The 19,432-nt window shown below is 35.3% G+C and overlaps 1 protein-coding gene across 3 annotated transcripts in view; it reads right to left on the bottom strand.

Annotated features, from left to right (window-relative positions):
- Positions 1–2,277: 2,277 nt before the first annotated feature.
- Vps26a (VPS26 retromer complex component A) overlaps positions 2,278–19,432 on the bottom strand; it is a 38,983-nt gene continuing 21,828 nt past the window's right edge. For 2 of the 3 annotated variants that reach the window (XM_046419853.2, XM_058577918.1), the window contains exons 3-9: positions 17,756–17,831; positions 16,391–16,547; positions 15,045–15,209; positions 12,902–13,008; positions 8,879–8,947; positions 6,797–6,939; positions 2,278–4,014 (exon numbers count right to left, since the gene is read on the bottom strand). In XM_046419853.2, the coding sequence (XP_046275809.1) occupies positions 3,901–4,014; positions 6,797–6,939; positions 8,879–8,947; positions 12,902–13,008; positions 15,045–15,209; positions 16,391–16,547; positions 17,756–17,831 (831 nt within the window). In that variant the 3' untranslated portion in view covers positions 2,278–3,900. The remainder of the gene's footprint in view (positions 4,015–6,796; positions 6,940–8,878; positions 8,948–12,901; positions 13,009–15,044; positions 15,210–16,390; positions 16,548–17,755; positions 17,832–19,432) is intronic. The other variant, XM_046419854.2, reaches the window with a different exon arrangement.

The following is a 19,432-nucleotide window of genomic DNA, read 5'->3' on the forward strand; positions in this document are numbered from 1 at the left end:
CTGGGGACTTGGCTCAATGGTTGAGTGCCCCTGAATTCAATCCCAGGTACTCCCCCCACCACAAAAAAAAATGTCTTTTTTAAAGTGTCATTTAGTCTCAGAGGGGTACACAGCATGTCTTGGCAGAATAAAGAGACAACTCTTTGACTTGGAGGTGAAGATTTGCTAGGACAAATTTTGCTAGGACAGGGGTCAGGCAAGATTTGCTAGGACAGCCTTACTGAAACAGCATGCAGGAGTGGGCCATCTCCTAGAAGTCTGGCATAACTGCAGCTGAAGGTATGTTCTGCAATGTAGAATTCCAATTTTATCCTGGATGTAGCTCAATCACTAAAAGACTTTGGGTAAAATGACATAAAATAATGCTTATAGGACCTCAAGTATTAAAAATAGGGTTGTATTGAAGGATGCACATTTTCCTCAATATTTTGTATGTGTATGTGTGTGTGTGTGTGTGAGGGTGGGGGTAAATGGGGATTGAACTCAGGGGCACTCGACCACTGAGCCACATCCCCAGCCCTCTTTTGTGCTTTATTTAGAGACAGGGTCTCACTGACTTGCTTAATGCTTTGCTTTTGCTGAGGGGCTCTGAACTTGCCATCCTCCTGCCTCAGCCTCCCAAGCCGCTGGGATTATAGATGTGCGCCACCATGCTTGGCTTTTATATGTGGTTTGAAACTTAAAATATTAAGTTCTCATACTGACTGGTATAGTCACTGGAGGGTGTCTTTATGCATACTAAAGAGATTCAATTGAATATAAATGGAAAGCAAAGAACTTATCAAATTGTAATTAGAATTGATCCGTATTGAAAGGTTCCAGAATAGGCCTCTAAGGCATAAAAAATATTTTGAGAAGGCATTTGGTATCCCTGAAATCACAATCTGCTTATAAGCTGAACTTCTCAAAAGAACTTAGTTACCACAAATCCCTTCCCCAGGAGCAGTTAGGGAAAACTGACTTTTATCCCCAGAGACAGTAAGTGGGCACCACACCAAAAATAGAGTATCACAAAAATTATCCTCTTGGTATTCTAAGGACCCATTTATCTTCTAAAATATCCTTTCTCCCCACACTTCCTCTATTAAGATGGCATATAATAAACCCCAAATCCTACCCACTTCTTTGAATCACATTTTTGTGAACCCTCATGTTATAAAATGGATTCTTTTTTTTGTGTATTTTTTCTTTTTGTCAATTTAATGCACCGTCTCCAAGCACTTAGTGTAACAGTATAGAGGAAAAGTGTTCCTCACCTGTATCAAAATAAGAAAATTTTTCACTAATGAGAGGAAATAACCACTTGAAGGTCTAAATTAGTGTTTCTCAACCCTTTTTTTTTAAATGTCCTAGCCTCTGAGATACTGGTTTTAGTAGTCTCAGTGAGATCCGGCCATGGTTTGTTTATTTATTTATTTATTTTGGTAACTGAGATTGAACCAACAGGTGCTTAATCACTGAGCCACATCCCCAATCCTTTTCTATCTTTTATTTAGAGATAGGGTCTCAACTAAGTTGCTTAGAGCCTCGCTAAATAAATTGCTGAGACTGGCTTTGAACTCGTGATCCTCCTGCCTTAGCCTCCCGAGCTGCTGGGATTACAGGTGTGCACCACAGTACCCAGCAACCATGGTTATTTTTAAAAGCTACTAAGATGATTTTAACATGCAGCCATAATGAGAATCACTGAACTGGTTATTAGGCATTGTATTCTTTACTAAAAACACAGATTTCTTTTTCAGTTTATTATTTCTAGCTGGCCACTTTTCTTTCTTTTTTTTTTTTTTTTTTTTTTTTTGTACTAGGGTTTGAATACATATGATGCTCTACCACTGAGTTACATCACCAGCCCTTTTTTTTATTTTGAGACAGGGTCTAAGTTGCTTAGGGCCTCACTAAATTGCTGAGGCTGGCCTTGAACTTGTGATCCTTCTGCCTCAGCTTCCTGAGTTGCTAGCATTACAGGTGTGCTCCACCAAGCCCAGTTACTGATCACTTTGGACTCAAATTATCAAATACTGAATTCAGATTACTTTTCAAGTTGGTTATGCAACAAAAAGTCTCCAGCAAAGTGAAAAAGCATCTTGTATATGACAAGTGTTTTAAGTCAACTTAATTAAAAGCCTTATGTAACTATGTAAAACAAACTGGTATTACTTATGAAAATTTGTCACAATTGTAGCTTCCTAAACTATTGAGTGATCCAATCCTCAACATTAATTCTAACAATGACAAGACTTTGAAAATAAAGCTATTTTAATCAAACTGCAAGCTCAGTTTCTGTTTCAAATTCTTTATTATACATGGTTGCACAATTTGAGGCTGGTTAAATACAACTTGGTTTTCAAAATCTTTGAATATTTTCTAGATTACTACATGCAAGTGACCATGAAAATATTTGGCATTTTTAAATTTTGAAACTCTGAACAGGCACTTACATGAAGGAAAACGTTACCATTCATAGATACCCCCATTTAAAATAGATGCTCCAGCACATGGTACATGGAACCTTTGGCCAGTAAATAAAGTTGGTTACTGACCATTTTATCAAAGTGCCATAGTAGTAAAACAGGTTTAAAGAAATGTAATTTGGATTATTTAGCTTACTCATAAAGTAAGGTTAACTGACAAAACTTGCACTGAAGTATTTTTAAATATTGGTACAAAAACCAATGAACCATAAGTGAAAATAGTTTTCACATAGGAGGCTTTGTTTTGGTTCCCACGCTCCACATTTAGTGTATTTGAGATCAGATCCCATATATATGATCAGATAACTGCAACCTTCTTTTAAGAGATGTTGAACAAATGACTTTAGTGTTTAAAAAAAAATTAAAACAGACTGGTGAAGTTTAATGGAGTTTGAACTAGCCAAAGCTCCAGTTTAACAAACATGAAACTGTGCATATCTGGGTTAGCTACATGCTTCACAAGTTCCTCCTGAGTCCCCCAAATTTTCCACTGAAAAGTAAAAAGAACAAATTTGTAAAGTCAAGAAAATGATATTTGCATAAATGTGGCAAAAAGACTCTTTAAATTTAAAAATATATATATATACACATATGTTTCAAAGTATTTATGGAAAAATTCATATAGTTTTAGCAAGTTCTAAAATGCCAACATACATCAACTCCACACTGCAGAACACATATGGTAGTACTGCTGGAAAGTTGTAGCAAAATGGTTACTTAATATGAGGCAGTGGGACACAAGTGCCAAAATGAAAAGCCATCTCATCCCTTGGGAAAAAATTTTACATTCATACTATAAAAGACTTCAAAGAGGATAAAACACAAGAAGCCATGAAATGGCAGACCCAGAAACACCTACAATGAAAAAATTCATATACATTTCTCAAATACATACATAAAAACAAATGGAATTCTCAAAAACACCGAGATGCTATATTTTAAGTCTTTGCAGGATGTAAGAGCTAATCAGGTTTTCTAGTTTTATTTGAACACAAAATATTTGATTTTTTGCATGGAGAGAGTAAGAGGTAATCATTAGCAAAAAAGAAAAAAAAAGGAGAAAAAGATTTATAATCAACATTATGCAGAAAGAAAGCAAAATTACAAATCCCAGCCTACCTGCATGAAAATCTTTAATGTTTATGCTGATGCATATCTGAGTGCTCATCATCAAAGTGTGCAGTTAAAAAAAAAAAATAAGGGCAGCCTAAGAAATCTCCAGTGTCTCAAAGAAAGCACTTTGTAAAATGTAGGTACGTACATTTAGTTATACTGTAAAGTAAATGCAGCACTGTAAGATAAAGGAAGACTGTTATGCATGGAGTTTTGGCTTCCCCCCACCCCGCCCCTACAAGCTGCAACCATCTTTAACCTGCTGAACTTAATTTCAACAGTTACAGTTTTTTGGTTTTTTTCCCTTCTTTTCAGTTCACATTTCAGGCTGTTCAGCAGATGCCTGTGACTCTGGAGACTCAAATCGCTGGTGAAAGTTTGTTCTCTGTTTCCTCAGTTTTTCAGGAGCTTTTCTCCATAAGATGATTTCCTACAAAAGTAAGTGCGAGATAGCAACAAATTAATGTTCTCCATTATGTCTTCAATTTTCACCATGGAAATACTGACTGCTACTTCAATTTTAACACAATTAAATTTCTCTCTACAAAATCTTTCCTGATTGGGCTGGGGATGCAGCTCAATTGGTAGAATGCTTGCCTTGCATGCACAAGGCCCTGGATTTGATCCCCAGCACCACATACGTAAATTTAAAAAAATAAATAAAAAATAAATAAATAAAATCTTTCCTGACTAAGCACTTTCTTCTGATTTCAATCCTGGACTGTATCTTATGCCTCCCTGCTCCCTGAACCAGCATCAGGCACAACATTGCCAGTCAAATCTGGAACAAAGTCCTGGCTATTACTGCTTTAAAGAAAGTCCTAAAATCTATCCTGTGGCTTCTTGTTACACTGCCCTCATCCAAGTTCAAACTCTTTTGTCATTTCAACCTTAGATACTAAACCAACTTCCTCATAGATGGCTCTTGACTGAGACCCCTTTCTAATTCATCCTTCATATCACTACCAGATTAATCTTGTAAAACATTGTTTGAATTACTCTTCAATAGTTATCAGTGCCTCAGGATAAATCTCCAAACATATTCAGGGCCCTCCATATCCTAAATCTAAAACACGACCAGCTTCCCTCCATACATGCTTCTCCCCTACCAGTCAAAATCAATCACTCTCTACCTGTAATGCACGCCAAATGTCCTAGCATTTCCCTTACATAATCAAATCCTTGTTACTCTGCCTAAATCCTAACTCTAACCAATTCCTAACATAATCTCCTTCATCAAGTGATGACTAGCTAGTGGTTTTTTTGTTTTTTTAAACAACACATACAGCAGCCTTCCAAATGAATGCCTGTGGGAAACAAAACACTTCCTCCAATAGTGCCATAACATGCAACTGATTTGGAAATTCCAAATGTCATGTAACTTATTTTAAAATTATAAATTACATACGTTGAATTATACAGCACTATGGCCACCTTAATGGAGTGAACTTTCTCTTCTTTTTTTTGTTGTACAAAACATTACAAAGCTCATGACATATCATCTTTCATACATTTGATTCAAGTGAGTTATGAACTCCCATTTTTACCCCAAATACAAATTGCAGAATCACATCAGTTACACATTCACAATTTTTACATAATGCCATATTAGTGACTGTTGTATTCTGCTGCCTTTCCTATCCCCTACTATCCCCCCTCCCCTCCCTGAACTTTCTCTTCTAAATTACTATTTAACTGATTTAAGTTTTCTGTTATATAAATCTTCATTCAAAACTCACCAAAGGCTGATTTTCAAATAAGAACAAGTTTTATGATAGATACTTCATATAAAAAGTAAGTTTTAGAGCTGAATGTGGTGGTGCACACCTGAAATCCCAGTGGCTCAGGAGGTTAAGGAAATAGGATCACGAGTTTAAAGCCAGCCTCAGCAACTTATGGACAGCCTGTCTCTAAATAAAATAAAGGGCTGGGATATGGCTCAGTAGTTAAGCACCCCCAGATTCAATCCCCAGTACCAAAAAAAAAAAGAAGTATTAGGGCTGAGTCAACACGCGTACATTTATAACAAAACTGCTTAATAAGGGAAAAATGAAAACCTCCAAATCCTTCAAATGTAGCCTTCATTAAGAAACAATCCTGGGTGTGGTGGCATATGCCTGTAATCCCAGTGGCTCAGGAGACTGAAGCAGGAGGATCACAAATTCAAAGCCAGTCTCAGCAACTAGCAAGGCCCTAAGCAACTTACCAGTCTCTGTCTCAAAATAAAAAATAAAATGGGCTGGGGATATGGCTCAGTAGTTATGGGCCTCTGGGTTCAATCCCCAGCACCAAAATAACAACTACAACAACAACAAAAAAATACAACAACCTAGGCGCAAAAGGCTGAGACAGGAGGATCACAAGTTCAAGATTAGCTTAAGCAACTTAGCAAAACCCTATCTTAAAATAAAGGGCTAGGGGGGCTGGGGATGTGGCTCAAGTGGTAACACGCAGGGGCGCTGGGTTTGATCCTCAGCACCACATAAAAATAAAATAAAGATGTTGGGTCCACCGAAAACTGAAAAATAAATATTTAAAAATATCTCTTTCTCTCTCTTTAAAATAAATAAATAAAGGGCTAGGATGTAGCTAGGTAGTAGAGTACTTGTCTAAGCCCAGGTAAAGCCATGAGTTCAGTCTGCAGTACCACCACCACCAAAAAAAAAAGTGACCATGGAGATCTATAGTAATTGATGAGAAAAATATTCAAGAAACTATTGATTTTTTAAAAGGAATTTTGTTGGCCTTTACTTCCTTGTTCTTTTTTTTTTCCATTTGTTGATGGACACAATACCTTTATTTTATTTATTTATTTTTATGTGGTGCCAAGGATCAAACCCAGTGCCTCACGCATACTAGGCAAATGCTCTACCACTGAGCAACAGCCTCAGCCCCACCTTCTTTGTTCTTAATTGCTTGAATTTTTTTGAACAGCAAGTACTGCTATATTGTTTCTACTTAAAAAAAAAAAAAAAAAAAAAAAAAGCTTTTTAAGAGAAAAAAATAAAAGCCTTGAAAAATTACAGCTCATTTCAGAATCCTACAGAATGACTGGGGAGAGGTCTATCACAATACCTACTCTTTATTATACCCTCAGTATTTTAAATTATTTAGAACCTCCCCCACCCGACCTGCCCAGTATGATGCTTAGAAAAGAGAGTGCTTTCTCGGTGATTTTACATCTAAAATGACTAGCGTGGGTGGAACCATACCTGCTGCTTGAAGTACCTTCTGTCTTCCTCATCAACAAGCACTAGATTCAAGAAGTACCTTACTGAAAATTTTTTGTTCACATCTCTCATTGTTGGTGTTGGATCATAGCCTGCTAAAAACAGTCTTATTGGAATGGATTCACCTGAAATAAAAGCAATTTCCGTTTAATTCTAAAAGATGATTAGTCACATAAAACCTAGGACTAAGCATTACAGGGGAGACACTAATGCTTACATTCCTCTTCCTCATGAGATGCAGCAATAGGCACTACTGACATTTTGGGCTGGATAATTGGTTGTTATGGGGAAGGTCCTATGCACTTGGCAGCATCCTTGGCCTCTACCCACCAGAAGCCAGGAGCACTCCCCAACTATGACAGCTAAAAATGTCTCCAGACAATACCAAATGTCACTTGGAGGACAAAGTTGCCCCTTGATGAGAATCAATGCTCTAGAGTCAAAATGCCTATGTCAAATTTCAGTTCCACCACTTACTGGCTATAAGACCTTGGCTTTGAGGACTTATTCTGTTTCGAATTCCTCACTGTAAAATGAAGACAAGCAATACTCCTCCAATAGGGAATTTATAAGAGCTATGTGGGTTAAAATACATAGACTTTACAACAGTGCCAGCCAGTAGTTTAGTTTATTTTTCTACTTTCACAAGTTTACCTAATTTCTAATCATGTGTAAAATGTTAAAAACTTTTTACTAATCCATCTAAAACAAACATGTACAGAACGACAACATGCCTTCATTACCAAAAAGTTCACATGGCTTCTGTTTTCCTAAGGACAGTAATTATTTGCATGTTCTCTTTTTAATATTTTATGTAGTATTTTTTATGCACATTTATTTGTTGAAAGGTATAAAATCCATCACTTCATAAAAATGTATGGGTGGTGAAATTTTGCAAGTAATGTTGTTTAACATAAGTACAAACATATGGGCTTTAGAGTCAAAAAGGTCTAGGTTCAAACCTCTCCTCTGTAATGATTAGCTCCCCCACCTTTAGTATAGTTTTGAACCTTGGCACCTTAATTTCAAGGTGTAAAATACAGGATATAAGCACCTAACTTGAACAGTGGTAGGGAGCTTTAGAGCACCTCACCTGCAATGCCTCATCCACAACCTGTACTCCATAAATGGTAGCTACTTTTTGAAGTAATTCCAAAGTGAAAAAAATTCAGACAAAATTTTTTTTTTTAAAACCTACATATACAACAGTCTTTCAAATGAATGCCTGTGGGAAACAAAACACTTTCTCCAGTAGTGCCATAACGTGCAACTGATTTGGAAATTGCAAATATCATGTAACTTATTTTAAAATTATAAATTACATATGTTGAATTATACAGCATTATGGCCACCTTAATGGAGTGAACTTTCTCTTCTAAATTACTATTTAACTATGATTTAAGTTTTCTGTTATATAGATCTTCATTCAAAACTCACCAAAGCCTGTCTTTCAAATGAGAATAAGTTTTATGATAAATACTTCATATAAAAAGTAAGTTTTAGAGCTGAATGTGGTGGTGCAAACCTGAAATCAGCTCAGGAGGTCTCAGACACTAAAGGTTATCTAGTTAGGGAACTAACTGCTCTTTTTTTTTTTTAGAGACTATGACGACTCCAAAATCTGACAGGAATTAATGCTCAGTTATACTGCATCTTATGGTCAATGTGAGAATAAAAAGATGTACAAAGATGAACTATTATAACAGAAAACAAAAAAAATTACAAATTCAGAACCAGAAAGGAGATGCACAAAATTGTCTCTTCTGAATTCTAAATTTGAACTGAGTGAAATATTTAACCAAATTTATTTCCGACTAGGAAGTATTATTACAGTCTTCTCAGCAGCTATACAGAGATCCTTAAAAAAAAAATCATCATAAGAACCATTTTAAGAATTCATAAATATAACAAGAAATCCCGTTAGTATGTACAATTATAATGCAACAACAAAAATGTGGGAAAAAGAAATTCATAAATACTTTTATAATGAATGAATATTCACAAACTAAACTGACCAAAACACTTCTGTTTGCCGTACACAGAAGTAAATGGGAAGAGTGTTACCTTTTACTGGTGCACCATCCATTATTTCATATTTGGCGATTGTTTCTGTTTCTGTTGTGGTACTGGGTCCTGGTAAATGTAATAATGTAAATGGCATTAATTTAAATACTTCCAGAATATAATCCCCAGCCTTATACCTTCTTCTATTTCCAACCACATTATTTTACTATTATTTTTTCCCCATTTTGTGAAAATGTTCCTCATTCATTTATAGTTTTTGATCTACTCTTTTTTTTTTTGGTACTGGGGATTGGGGGCGCTCAACCACTGAGCCAGATTCCAACCCTGTTTTATATTTTATTTAGAGACAGGGTCTCAGTGAGTTGCTTAGCACCTCGCTTTTGCTGAGGTTGGCTTTGAACTCGAAATCTTCCTGCCTCAGCCTCCCAAGCTGCTGGGATTACAGGTATGTGCCACCGCACCTGGCTTGATCTACTCTTACTCTTAGTATTAAAGATTAAAGGCTGTTGTTGCTGATGAGTAAATTTTTTGTATTTAAAATTTTCTTTTTCTTTTGTTAGAACAAATTAGCAAAATAAAATTCTGATTTATTGTTGGACAACATTGTTTCACACATACATCAAAGAGGCCAAAAAAATAAAGAGCAACTTCATATACAAATAAGGGGGGAGGGACCATTTTTATCTTTGGCCTTTTGTGTGTGTCTGTGTGTGTGTGTGTGTAGTGCTGGGGATTGAACGCTGGGCCTTATGCATGCAAGGCAAGCACTATACCAACTGAGCTATATCACCAGCCCTATCTTTGGCCTTTTTAACCACCTCATACAAACCAACTACTTATAGTATAGCTAAAGTATATATACAAGGCTGGGGCTGGGGCTCGGGCTCAGTGGTAGCCCACTTGCCTGGCACGTGTGAGGTACTGGGTTTGATTTTCAGTTCCACATATAAATAAATAAAATAAAGGTCTATCAACAACTAAAAAAAATATTTAAAAAGAAAGTAAGTATACCAAAAAAAAAAATACTGGAATGCTTGGGATAAGATTTTTTTTTTTTTTTTTTTTAGCCAGATGTGGTGGCACAAGCATGTGATCCCAGCTGCTTAGGAGGCTGAGGTAAGAGGATCGCAAAGCCAGCTTCAGCAACTTAGCAAGGCACAAAGCAACCTATCGAGATCCTGTCAGATAAAATATAAAAAAAGGGCTAGGGATGTGGCTCAGTGATTAAGTGCCCCTTGGTCAATCCCTGGTAAAAAAAAAAGATTATTTTTTTCTCGTTTTTTTTTTTCTCCTTTGAGATTATAATGAACACGGTAATAACATAAGTAAAATCACAAGTAGGACGGAAAACGCTCCAAAGTCTTGTCTGCTCAAGATCATTAAAAATGGCTGACTACTGGGCTGGGGATGTGGCTCAAGTGGTAGCGCGCTCGCCTGGCATGCGTGCGGCCCAGGTTCAATCCTCAGCACCACATACAAACAAAGATGTTGTGTCCGCTGAAAACTAAAAAAATAAATATATATTAAAATTTTCTCTCTCTCTCTTTAAAAAAAAATGGCTGACTACTAATAATATGTACAAAAATTAAAATGTAAATAAAAAATGCGAACAAATTTTCCTTTCTTAAAGTACTTTTAAGAAAAAAATTCAGGGTCTTGAAGTGTTGGTTCTTTTTCACCTCCCGTCTTCAATATTCACACTGTGGTTTTGATTAGGTGGTGGAAAGTATATCATCTGAAGATGGTGCCCAAGGTGGGCAGACAGGAGCACTCTCTACCCAAAGGTAACAATGTTTAGATTCTGAGATGGGAAGTGGAGGGTGAATAATTCACAGTGGACTTTCTTTATTCCTTAATCAGTTTAACTTTTCATTCTTTGCTGTCTAGTCATCCTCATCAGTCTTCTGCTTCTTGGCATCAACATATCATTATTCTCGACATCTTCAGCTGCCCATTTTTTGGCAGCTGCCATGGTCTCCTCCTCTTCCTCTCTTTCATCTACCTCATTGTCAGCTTCCTGCTCCCCCTTTTCCTCATTAGCATTGCCATTAGCAGGGGCATCCTTTCATTAGCTGCCTCCTCCACAACTTCTTCTCCTCTAAGTCTTCTGTGGTGATCTCAGAGCTAGTGTCCATGGCAGCGTCTGACATGGGGGGACACACTGGTGATGCAATGCAGTAGGTTAAAAAGAAAGCTGGAGTTCAGGGACTCTGGTGATAAAGCTGCCCAAGTCCGAAGCAGTGGAAGTGGTTAAGAGGATGGAGAGCTGGATGAGGGAACAACGCCTCATTTAAAATTTTCTGCAATTGCTGGGAGTGGTGGCTCACAGTTGTAATCCCAGTGACTCAATAGGCTGAGGCAGAAGGATTGCAAGTTTGAGGTCAGTCTCAGCAATTTAGCAAGGCCTTGCATCAAAATTAAAAAAAAACTGGGGATGTTACTCAGTAGTAAAGTTCCCCTGGGTTCAATCCCTCAGTATCAAAAACTAAAAATTTTCTATACTAGAACATAATTTTTTTATCAAGAAAAAAGTTTAGGGGTTGGGGTTGTAGCTCAGTAGTAGAGCGCTCGCCTAGCATGTGCGAGGCCCTGGGTTCAATCCTCAGCACCACATAAAAATAAATAAATAAAGGTATTGTGTACAACTACGACTAAAAAATAAATATTAAAAAAAAAAAGTTTAAACAATTTCTTTTTAAACAACAAATGAGAAACTCAAGTAACGTTTTTGTGTTATTGTTGGGGTTTTTTGTTTATTTGTTTTTTTCTTTTGGTATCATATCCCCAGCCCATTTTGTTTTTTATTTTGAGTCAGGGTCTCACTAACTTGCTTAGGGCCTCCCTAAGTTGCTAAGGCTGGCTTTGAACTTGCAATACTCTGAGGCACTGGGATTATAGGTGAGCACCACCACTCCTGGCTCAAGTTGTGTTTTAATATCTTAAAATCACTTACTTTTTGCTAGCATGTGAAAAAATGGAGATTAAAAAATCACAGATGTTTCTCATTTTTTTAAATATATATTTTTTAGTTGTCGATGGACCTTTATTTATTTATATGCAGTGCTGAGAATCGAACCCAGTGCCTCACACATTAGGCACTCTAACACTGAGCCACAACTACAGCCCCAGATATTTATTATTTTGATAACCAATTATAAATATTTTTTAAGAGATAGGGTCTCATACTCTGGTTTCTCTTTAGGTTGTATAAATCTTTCACCTTTTATCAAAAAAGACATGGTTTCACTGTTTCCCAGGTTGACCCTGAACTCCTGGGCTCAAGTAATTCTCTTTCCTCAGCCTCCAAAGTAGCTGGCACTATAGCACATGCTGCTGTGCCCAGCTTCTAGGAGGATTTAAAAACTTATAAATGTATTACCTATTAATAACTTAAGTATTGAAATATGATACTTTTTACTGGTTTTTTTTTTTTTTTTGTACCAGGGATTGAATCCAGGACCTCATATATGCTAGGCAACCACTGAGGTACATTTCCAGCCCTATTTATTTATTATTTTTTTCGGTACTGGGGACTGAACCCAGGAGCACTTTACCACTGAGTCACACCCCCAGCCCTTTTTTATTCTTTGAGACAGGTTCTTGCTAAATTACCCATGCTGGTCTTTAACTTGTGATCCTCTTGTAACAATCTCCCTAGTCACCAGGATTACAGGCATGTGCCACCATGCCTGGCTACCATATAGTCTTTCATACTTGTTGAGCAAAGTGAAATTGCCACCTATTCAAATTTTTATGTATTTCTTTATATTTTTAAGAGATGTGGTCTTGCTGTGTAGTCCTGGCTGGCCTTGAACTCCTGAGCTCAAGAGAGTCTCCTGCCTCAGTCTTCAGAACAGGTGGTCCTACTACAGATGCATGCCACCGCACCCAGCTCAAAAACCAGTTTTTAAAAAAGCATTAAGTGGATTTCTTATAGGCAGCAAAGCAAAGTCAGTTTCCAATGTGGCTATCAAATGATTTTATGTTGAAATAAAATTTCGAGATTTCTAAAATTTCAACTAAAAGAAGGAAATTTTAATTCAAATACTTTCTTCAACTTACCAATTCCTGTGATCTCTTTTTTAATCAGTTGTAACTCCATGTGTTGTATTTTTATTCTTACCAATAAGAAGTAAATTTTTCCAACAATCACATCCTTTAAATGATATCTATTGGGAGAGAATACATATCACTAAGTATATTTTAAAAACAAGAAAAAGAGTGAAATAAGCCATGGAAGGCTTTAATAGGTATCTTTAAGATAACAACTTTAAGAATACCATTTTGACTATTCATAATGTTTCAGGTCCCTTTTCATTTCACTATGATAAAGTATGCTATCAAACTTTTACTTGACCTTCAATATCTCGGAGGGAACAATTAGCCTGATGAATTGTTGGTCCTACTTAGGACTTATTGCCTACAGAATCTAAGCAGTTAACCAAATAGAAAATTAGATTCTTTATGCTTGAAATATTTGTTTCAAGTGAATGAATATATTTTCATTTTATTGATTGACTGATCAACTGTAATATAAATGGAACCAGGACACTTTATCACTGACCTATACCCCCAGCCCTTTTTATTGTTCTTTTTATTTTGAGAGAGGGTCTTGCTTAAGTTGCCCAGACTGGCCTCCAGTTGAAGATATTTTCAACATTAAAAGTTCTATATAGGGCTGGGGATGTGGCTCAAGCGGTAGCGCGCTTGCCTGGCGTGCGTGCGGCCCAGGTTCGATCCTCAGCACCACATACAAACAAAGATGTTGTGTCCGCCGAAAACTAAAAAACAAATATTAAAATTCTCTCTCTCTCTCTCTCTCTTTCTCTCTCTCTGTCTCTCTCTCTCTTTCTTAAAAAAAAAAAAAAAAAAAGTTCTATATAACAGCATCATTATAAATGCTACAATAATACAACTAACAAATCTGACCTCAAAGAGAGATTAATTGGGGCTACCTCCACAGATCTGATTTTGTTGTATATTATTTAATAATCAAAGAACCTTGCTAAATTATTTGAAATAAGGTGCTAACAAATCTGGGAATACAACCACATGAGTCTGAAGGGAAACTCCAGTGACAAGTGTTTAGGTTTCCAAGTATCTGATAATTTATCAACAATTTAAGATTCTATAGACACATATATCAAATTTTAAGTGCTATAAAGTTGGCAGTGACAATAAAAAATTATGTAAGAGAATAATATGTAGAAGAGAGATAAAACAAGCCATCTATTTCTTCAACAAATTAAAACTTTAATAAAAAAATGGGAAAAATATAAAATTATGAGATTTAAGAGTCAAAAAAATCCAATGAAATTTGTGGATCTTGTTTGGATACAGATTTGAACAAATCATGTGAAAAAAAGAGACAAAAAATGAGTCAATTTGGGTTATGTGAATGCTGACTATATTTATAGAAATATTAAGGAGTTAATATTTTTGAATAGTATTGTAGTTACACTAAAATAATGCATAATTTTTTAGACTAAATTATGTGTCTAGAATTTGTTTCAATATAGTCTGTGAGAAGTGTGGGAGCTAAATACAGACAAAACAAAGCAGCTAGTAACTGTTGGAGCTGGGCAATGGGTACATGAAGATTCATTATATTATTCAATATTCATGTACTTTGGCATTGTTTGAAATCTTCCATAATAAAATTTAAAAAGGTATTAAATAATAAGTATGAACCCATTTTGAAAATATATATATATATATATATATATATACCACACCCCCAAAACAGACACACAAGAGAATATTATTAGTGGTTAAATAGTAAAGGTGAACATATGTGACGTTTTTACTTCCTTTCACTTTTTACATCCTCCAAATTTTCAATAATGAAAAAGTACTGTTTATGTAGTCAGAAAAAAAGAATTTTTGTTTCAGTTTAAATAAATAGCCAGGATGAAGTGATATCAAGCTAGTAAATTTTACAGACAAATGAAACTGGCTACTTCTGAGATGTTAAGATCCTCTACATAAAGTGATCAAGCAGAATCTTATCAGGAAGAGAATATAAAAGATACTTTCCCTGGGGTGGAAGCAAGACCAAACTCCTCAAATTTCTTGTAGCTCAGAGACTGTCAGTCTGTTAACATCAGATTAATATTAATTCTATCCTTATGGTGATCAATTTACAAAGGCCTGAAAAGCTTATTTTTAAATTTTCCCTGAACATTCATCTGTGAAAGGTACTTACTTTGACTTATTGTATTCAAATTCTATATGCAGACAATCTTCAATGCCCACTTCCATCTTAATAGAGTTGTTAACATCAGGATAGGTGGCAAGCTGGTGAACAATAAGATCATACTCTTTCACCAAGTCTGTCAGTCTTCTCACTATTGTCACCTTAAGAAAATACCTATAAAATTAATAGAGGAAATGAGATAAATCACCTATGATAAATTTAAATATTCTAAATATGCAAACATTACCTCAGTTTTTTCTTGGCTGGAATTCCTTTGGGGTCAACTTACTACATTTTGCATTTACCTTATGAAAGTGTTCTAATTTTTTTTTTCTTGGTGCAGGGCCACACAAATGCTAGGTATGCATTCTATCACTAAGCTATACTCCTAGCCCTCTTAATAAAAAACAAAAACAAAAAAACTGTTCCGCATATGGGGGAAGAAAATTCAATTTTAAGAATAAATACTTTTCAGATAAGTTTGCAGGGAAACTGTCAAACCTATGTAAGGAAATCTATATCTAGTTAAAGTACTGCTGTTTGGCATTTGGGCTGTCAAATCCAGTAACAGATGGACAATGCTAAGAAAGCAGGTTCTTAGACCTGATGCATTCAGATTAGTATCTTTAATTGCCCTGGTCCCTGAAGCATTCATGGCTTCCTGCAAGAAGACCTAGGGAAAGGATACTGGATTGAGAATTTAGAAAACTGGGTTCCTACTTCAGTTCTGCCATTTGCGTCTTTTGTACTTTCAGATAAGTCAGCCTCTTTGGAGTTCCAGATCACTTCTTAACCATATATTGAATAAGATTCATTAGAAAATAAATATATTTGGAGAGTAATTCAGTTCAAAATGTGGACAGATGGAAATTTTAGGTACTTCTTCACAAATGAAGTACTTAAAAGATAATTCACACAAAGGAAATATATAACTGAAACTTTTCATATGGTTTCTCTGAATCTATGTTAAAAAGCTCTTCCAGTCATTGGGCATTGATGGTGAATGCCTATAATCCCAGCAATTTGGGAGGCCGAGACAGGAGGATCGTGAGTTCAAAGCCAGCATCAGTAAAAGTGAGGCGCTAAACAACTCAGAGAGACCCTGTCTCTAAATAAAATACAAATTAGGGCTGGGGGTGTGGCTCAGTGGTTGAGTGCCCCTGAGTTCAATCCCTGGTATCAAAAAAAAAAAAAAAACTCTTCAGATCAGTCCTAGCCAAACAAAGTAATGTGCAGAACATTTTCCAACCTTAAATCTTCAGTACAGAATTACAACTAGGAGTTCAAATAAGACATTAATAAGAGCCATTACTTTCTGGTTTTGACTCTGCTTATAGTTTGTAATACATTCATACCTTAAGCGGACATTGGCACCGATGTAAGATTCATATGGCTTTTCAACTTGCATAAATTCAAAATCATAACTTCTGCTCTGAGTCAGTTCTCCAGGTAAGGCTAGTTCTTTCACTAGGTTTACAAATTCATGGGTATTACTCTTGTCATTGAAGAGTTCTAAGAAATTTAAAACAGCAAAAGACTAATTATATTTTAATGTCCATTTCAATAAAACCCAAACTTCTACCTCCAAAGCAAATAATTTTTACCAAAAGAATTAGTTGGATTTGTCTCTAATAAACTAGAACTATGATCTGAATTTTATCATCCCCATTATTATGCTCCACCTAGGCATCACTAAATTCAAGAAGCATAGCACAATGAAAATTCCTATCAGAAATGAGTTCATTCCTTTTGATGTAGTTAGGGATTTCCCCCAATATAAAGCTGTTTGACACATTACCAGCAATTATTTGAACTTCTTCCCTTTAAGGCAAAAATTCTGTTTTGTTGTTTTGTTTTGGACAAATATATTACCTTGATAAAACTGTAATACACAAAAGAATAAAACCAACTATCAGTTAATTATTACAATTTGACCCTTAAGTACAATCTCATTCAGAATAATATGTAAACAAATATCTACCCATTCCATTTTTGATGCTTTAAAAATGTACAGTAAAACTTAGAAAACTAGATTTAAAAACCTAGCTTTGTAGACAGTATTGAAAAGACATACTTTCTTTTCTATCTATGGTATGGGGGGATCTGATCCCAGGGTCTTGCACATGCTTAGGCAAGCACTCTACCTCTCTCTGAGCCATACTCCTAACCCTCTTTTTTCTGAATATATAGTATAAAAGATTTATATACAATTTAACTCCCAGCTAAATCAAGAATGTCTCTAAAATACATATATGGAAATGTACACAATTTGATCTAAGAATAAATCATCCCTTTCCTTTTCACATGGAATTTTCTGTTACCAGGTGAGTCTGGCTACAGGCACACACTAGGTCAGGAAGACAAATGGCATGGATAATTAGAGAATGAAAAATGAAGGTGAAGCTGGTAGTTGTAAGGTTGGTGAAAATGTAGACAGATGAAAATTTTGGTGAGTGAGCCAATTGATTTTTCAAGGCTAGTAGTTTATATAATATCTTTCAGTTTTAGTAGTAAAATCCAATAATACAGGCAGAATGAGTCAAATGCAATTTAATACAATTAAAAGAAACATTCTGATTTAATATATTAAGTCCTCTTTTATTATGCAAAATCAATTCCTTCCTTCCACCAAGTTTAACTCTTAATTATTTAAGTGCCAAATCCAACCCTCTTCAAACTCAAGTTATCAAAAGAAAAAGTAATACTATTTTAAAACTCACCAATTTGACCTACAAATTCAATTCTAATTCCTTGGTGCTCTAGCCTCTTTCCAGGTTGCTTAAAGGCTAGGTTTACCTGCCAAAACATGAAATTATAAGAGATGTTAACAGTACTTTAAGTGGGTCTATTAGACTCCTTCCAGATGAATGCAATATATATTTCAGGTACTCATTTATGAAATATGAGACGCCACCATATACCTAAATCAGGATGACCTTAAGCACCAGAGGAGATGTGATTTATTCATACACAATCCCTAATGAACCTATTACACATACACTTAAAAGTGTCTGCTTTATTAGGAAGGAATCCCTCGTTATTGCTGAAGAAATGCAAAAAGACTCAAAGAAAGGGAAGACCTTCAACTATTCATGAGTATTTTCTGGTCAAATAAGTAATTCTAAGACTAATAAAATAATATTTTAATGTGAAAATAATCACTAATTCCAAGAATTAATGTGAAAGATCACTTTCAGTGTTTTATAATCAAGAATATACTACTATGCTTCCTGACATTAAAGGTAATGCTGACTGCCCTCAGTCTGCAACTCATCCTAAAATTATAGAATGTCTTAAGATCTAAATTGTAATTTATCTTACATAATTTTAAGGTAAATAGTCTCAAAGTTCTTAAATTCATATCTGCCAAGTAGAAACATTAAATTTTTAATTAATTTGAAAAACATCTGCATAATACATATATCAGAAATAAATTGCCAAATGTTTAAGAATTAACTAACAAAAGAATATTTTTATAAAAAAAAAAATTTCCTCCAGGTTCCTTTTTTTTTGGGTGGTTGGGGGGGGGGGGGATGCTGGGGATTGAACCCAGGGTCTTTCACATGCTAATCACATGACCTCCCACTGAGCTACATCCTCAGCCCCCAAGTTTCTTTACTATAACAAATACTGAATATGACTCTTAAAAGCTTTTCTTCAAACAATGCTTCTCAAAAGAATAAAAATCAAGAAAAACAGAGGTCTCGTTACTTCTGCTTATAAAGTATATGCACTAAAATATTCATCCATATGCATATCTCATAACCAATGTTATTTGCCTTCAAAATTATTATCTCAGAACAAAGAAGTAAATTGTAGTTCATCATATAATGGATTATTATTAAAAGTTTAAAAATAACAGTGTCAAAAGAATTTTTAATGATGTGGGACAATGTGCATGATATGTTACATGAAGGAAGCATGGTCAAATTGTATACAAGTATAATGCCCACTATGTTTTTTGAAACTACAAAAAGAAAACATTCTTTTTTTAATTTTTAATATTTAATATTTATTTTTCAGTTTTCGGCGGACACAACATCTTTGTTTGTATGTGGTGCTGAGGATCGAAACCGGGCCGCACGCATGCCAGGCGAGCGCGCTACCGCTTGAGCCACATCCCCAGCCCAAGAAAATATTCTTAACAGCAGTTACTTTTAGAAAGACTGATTATGGGTCATTTTTTTTCTTTTTTATAGTTTTCAAATTTTGTTTTTACAATGGGCTAACAATACTGTCAAAGAAAAAAAAAAGAAAGAACAAAAAGTACTTAGACAAGCTTCACACACACACTAAAAATATTAGGTTCAAATCACAAATAATAAAAACAAGTGCAACTCCTAGCTGTTTCATAAGCCAGGCAGTAATTAGACTATTCACTACTTTGTACCAATAAA

This window comes from Marmota monax, unplaced genomic scaffold (assembly GCF_021218885.2).
Source record: "Marmota monax isolate L192 unplaced genomic scaffold, Marmota_monax_Labrador192_F-V1.1 WCK01_AAM20220418_F8-fsc00019, whole genome shotgun sequence".
Taxonomy (NCBI): Eukaryota; Metazoa; Chordata; class Mammalia; order Rodentia; family Sciuridae; genus Marmota; species Marmota monax.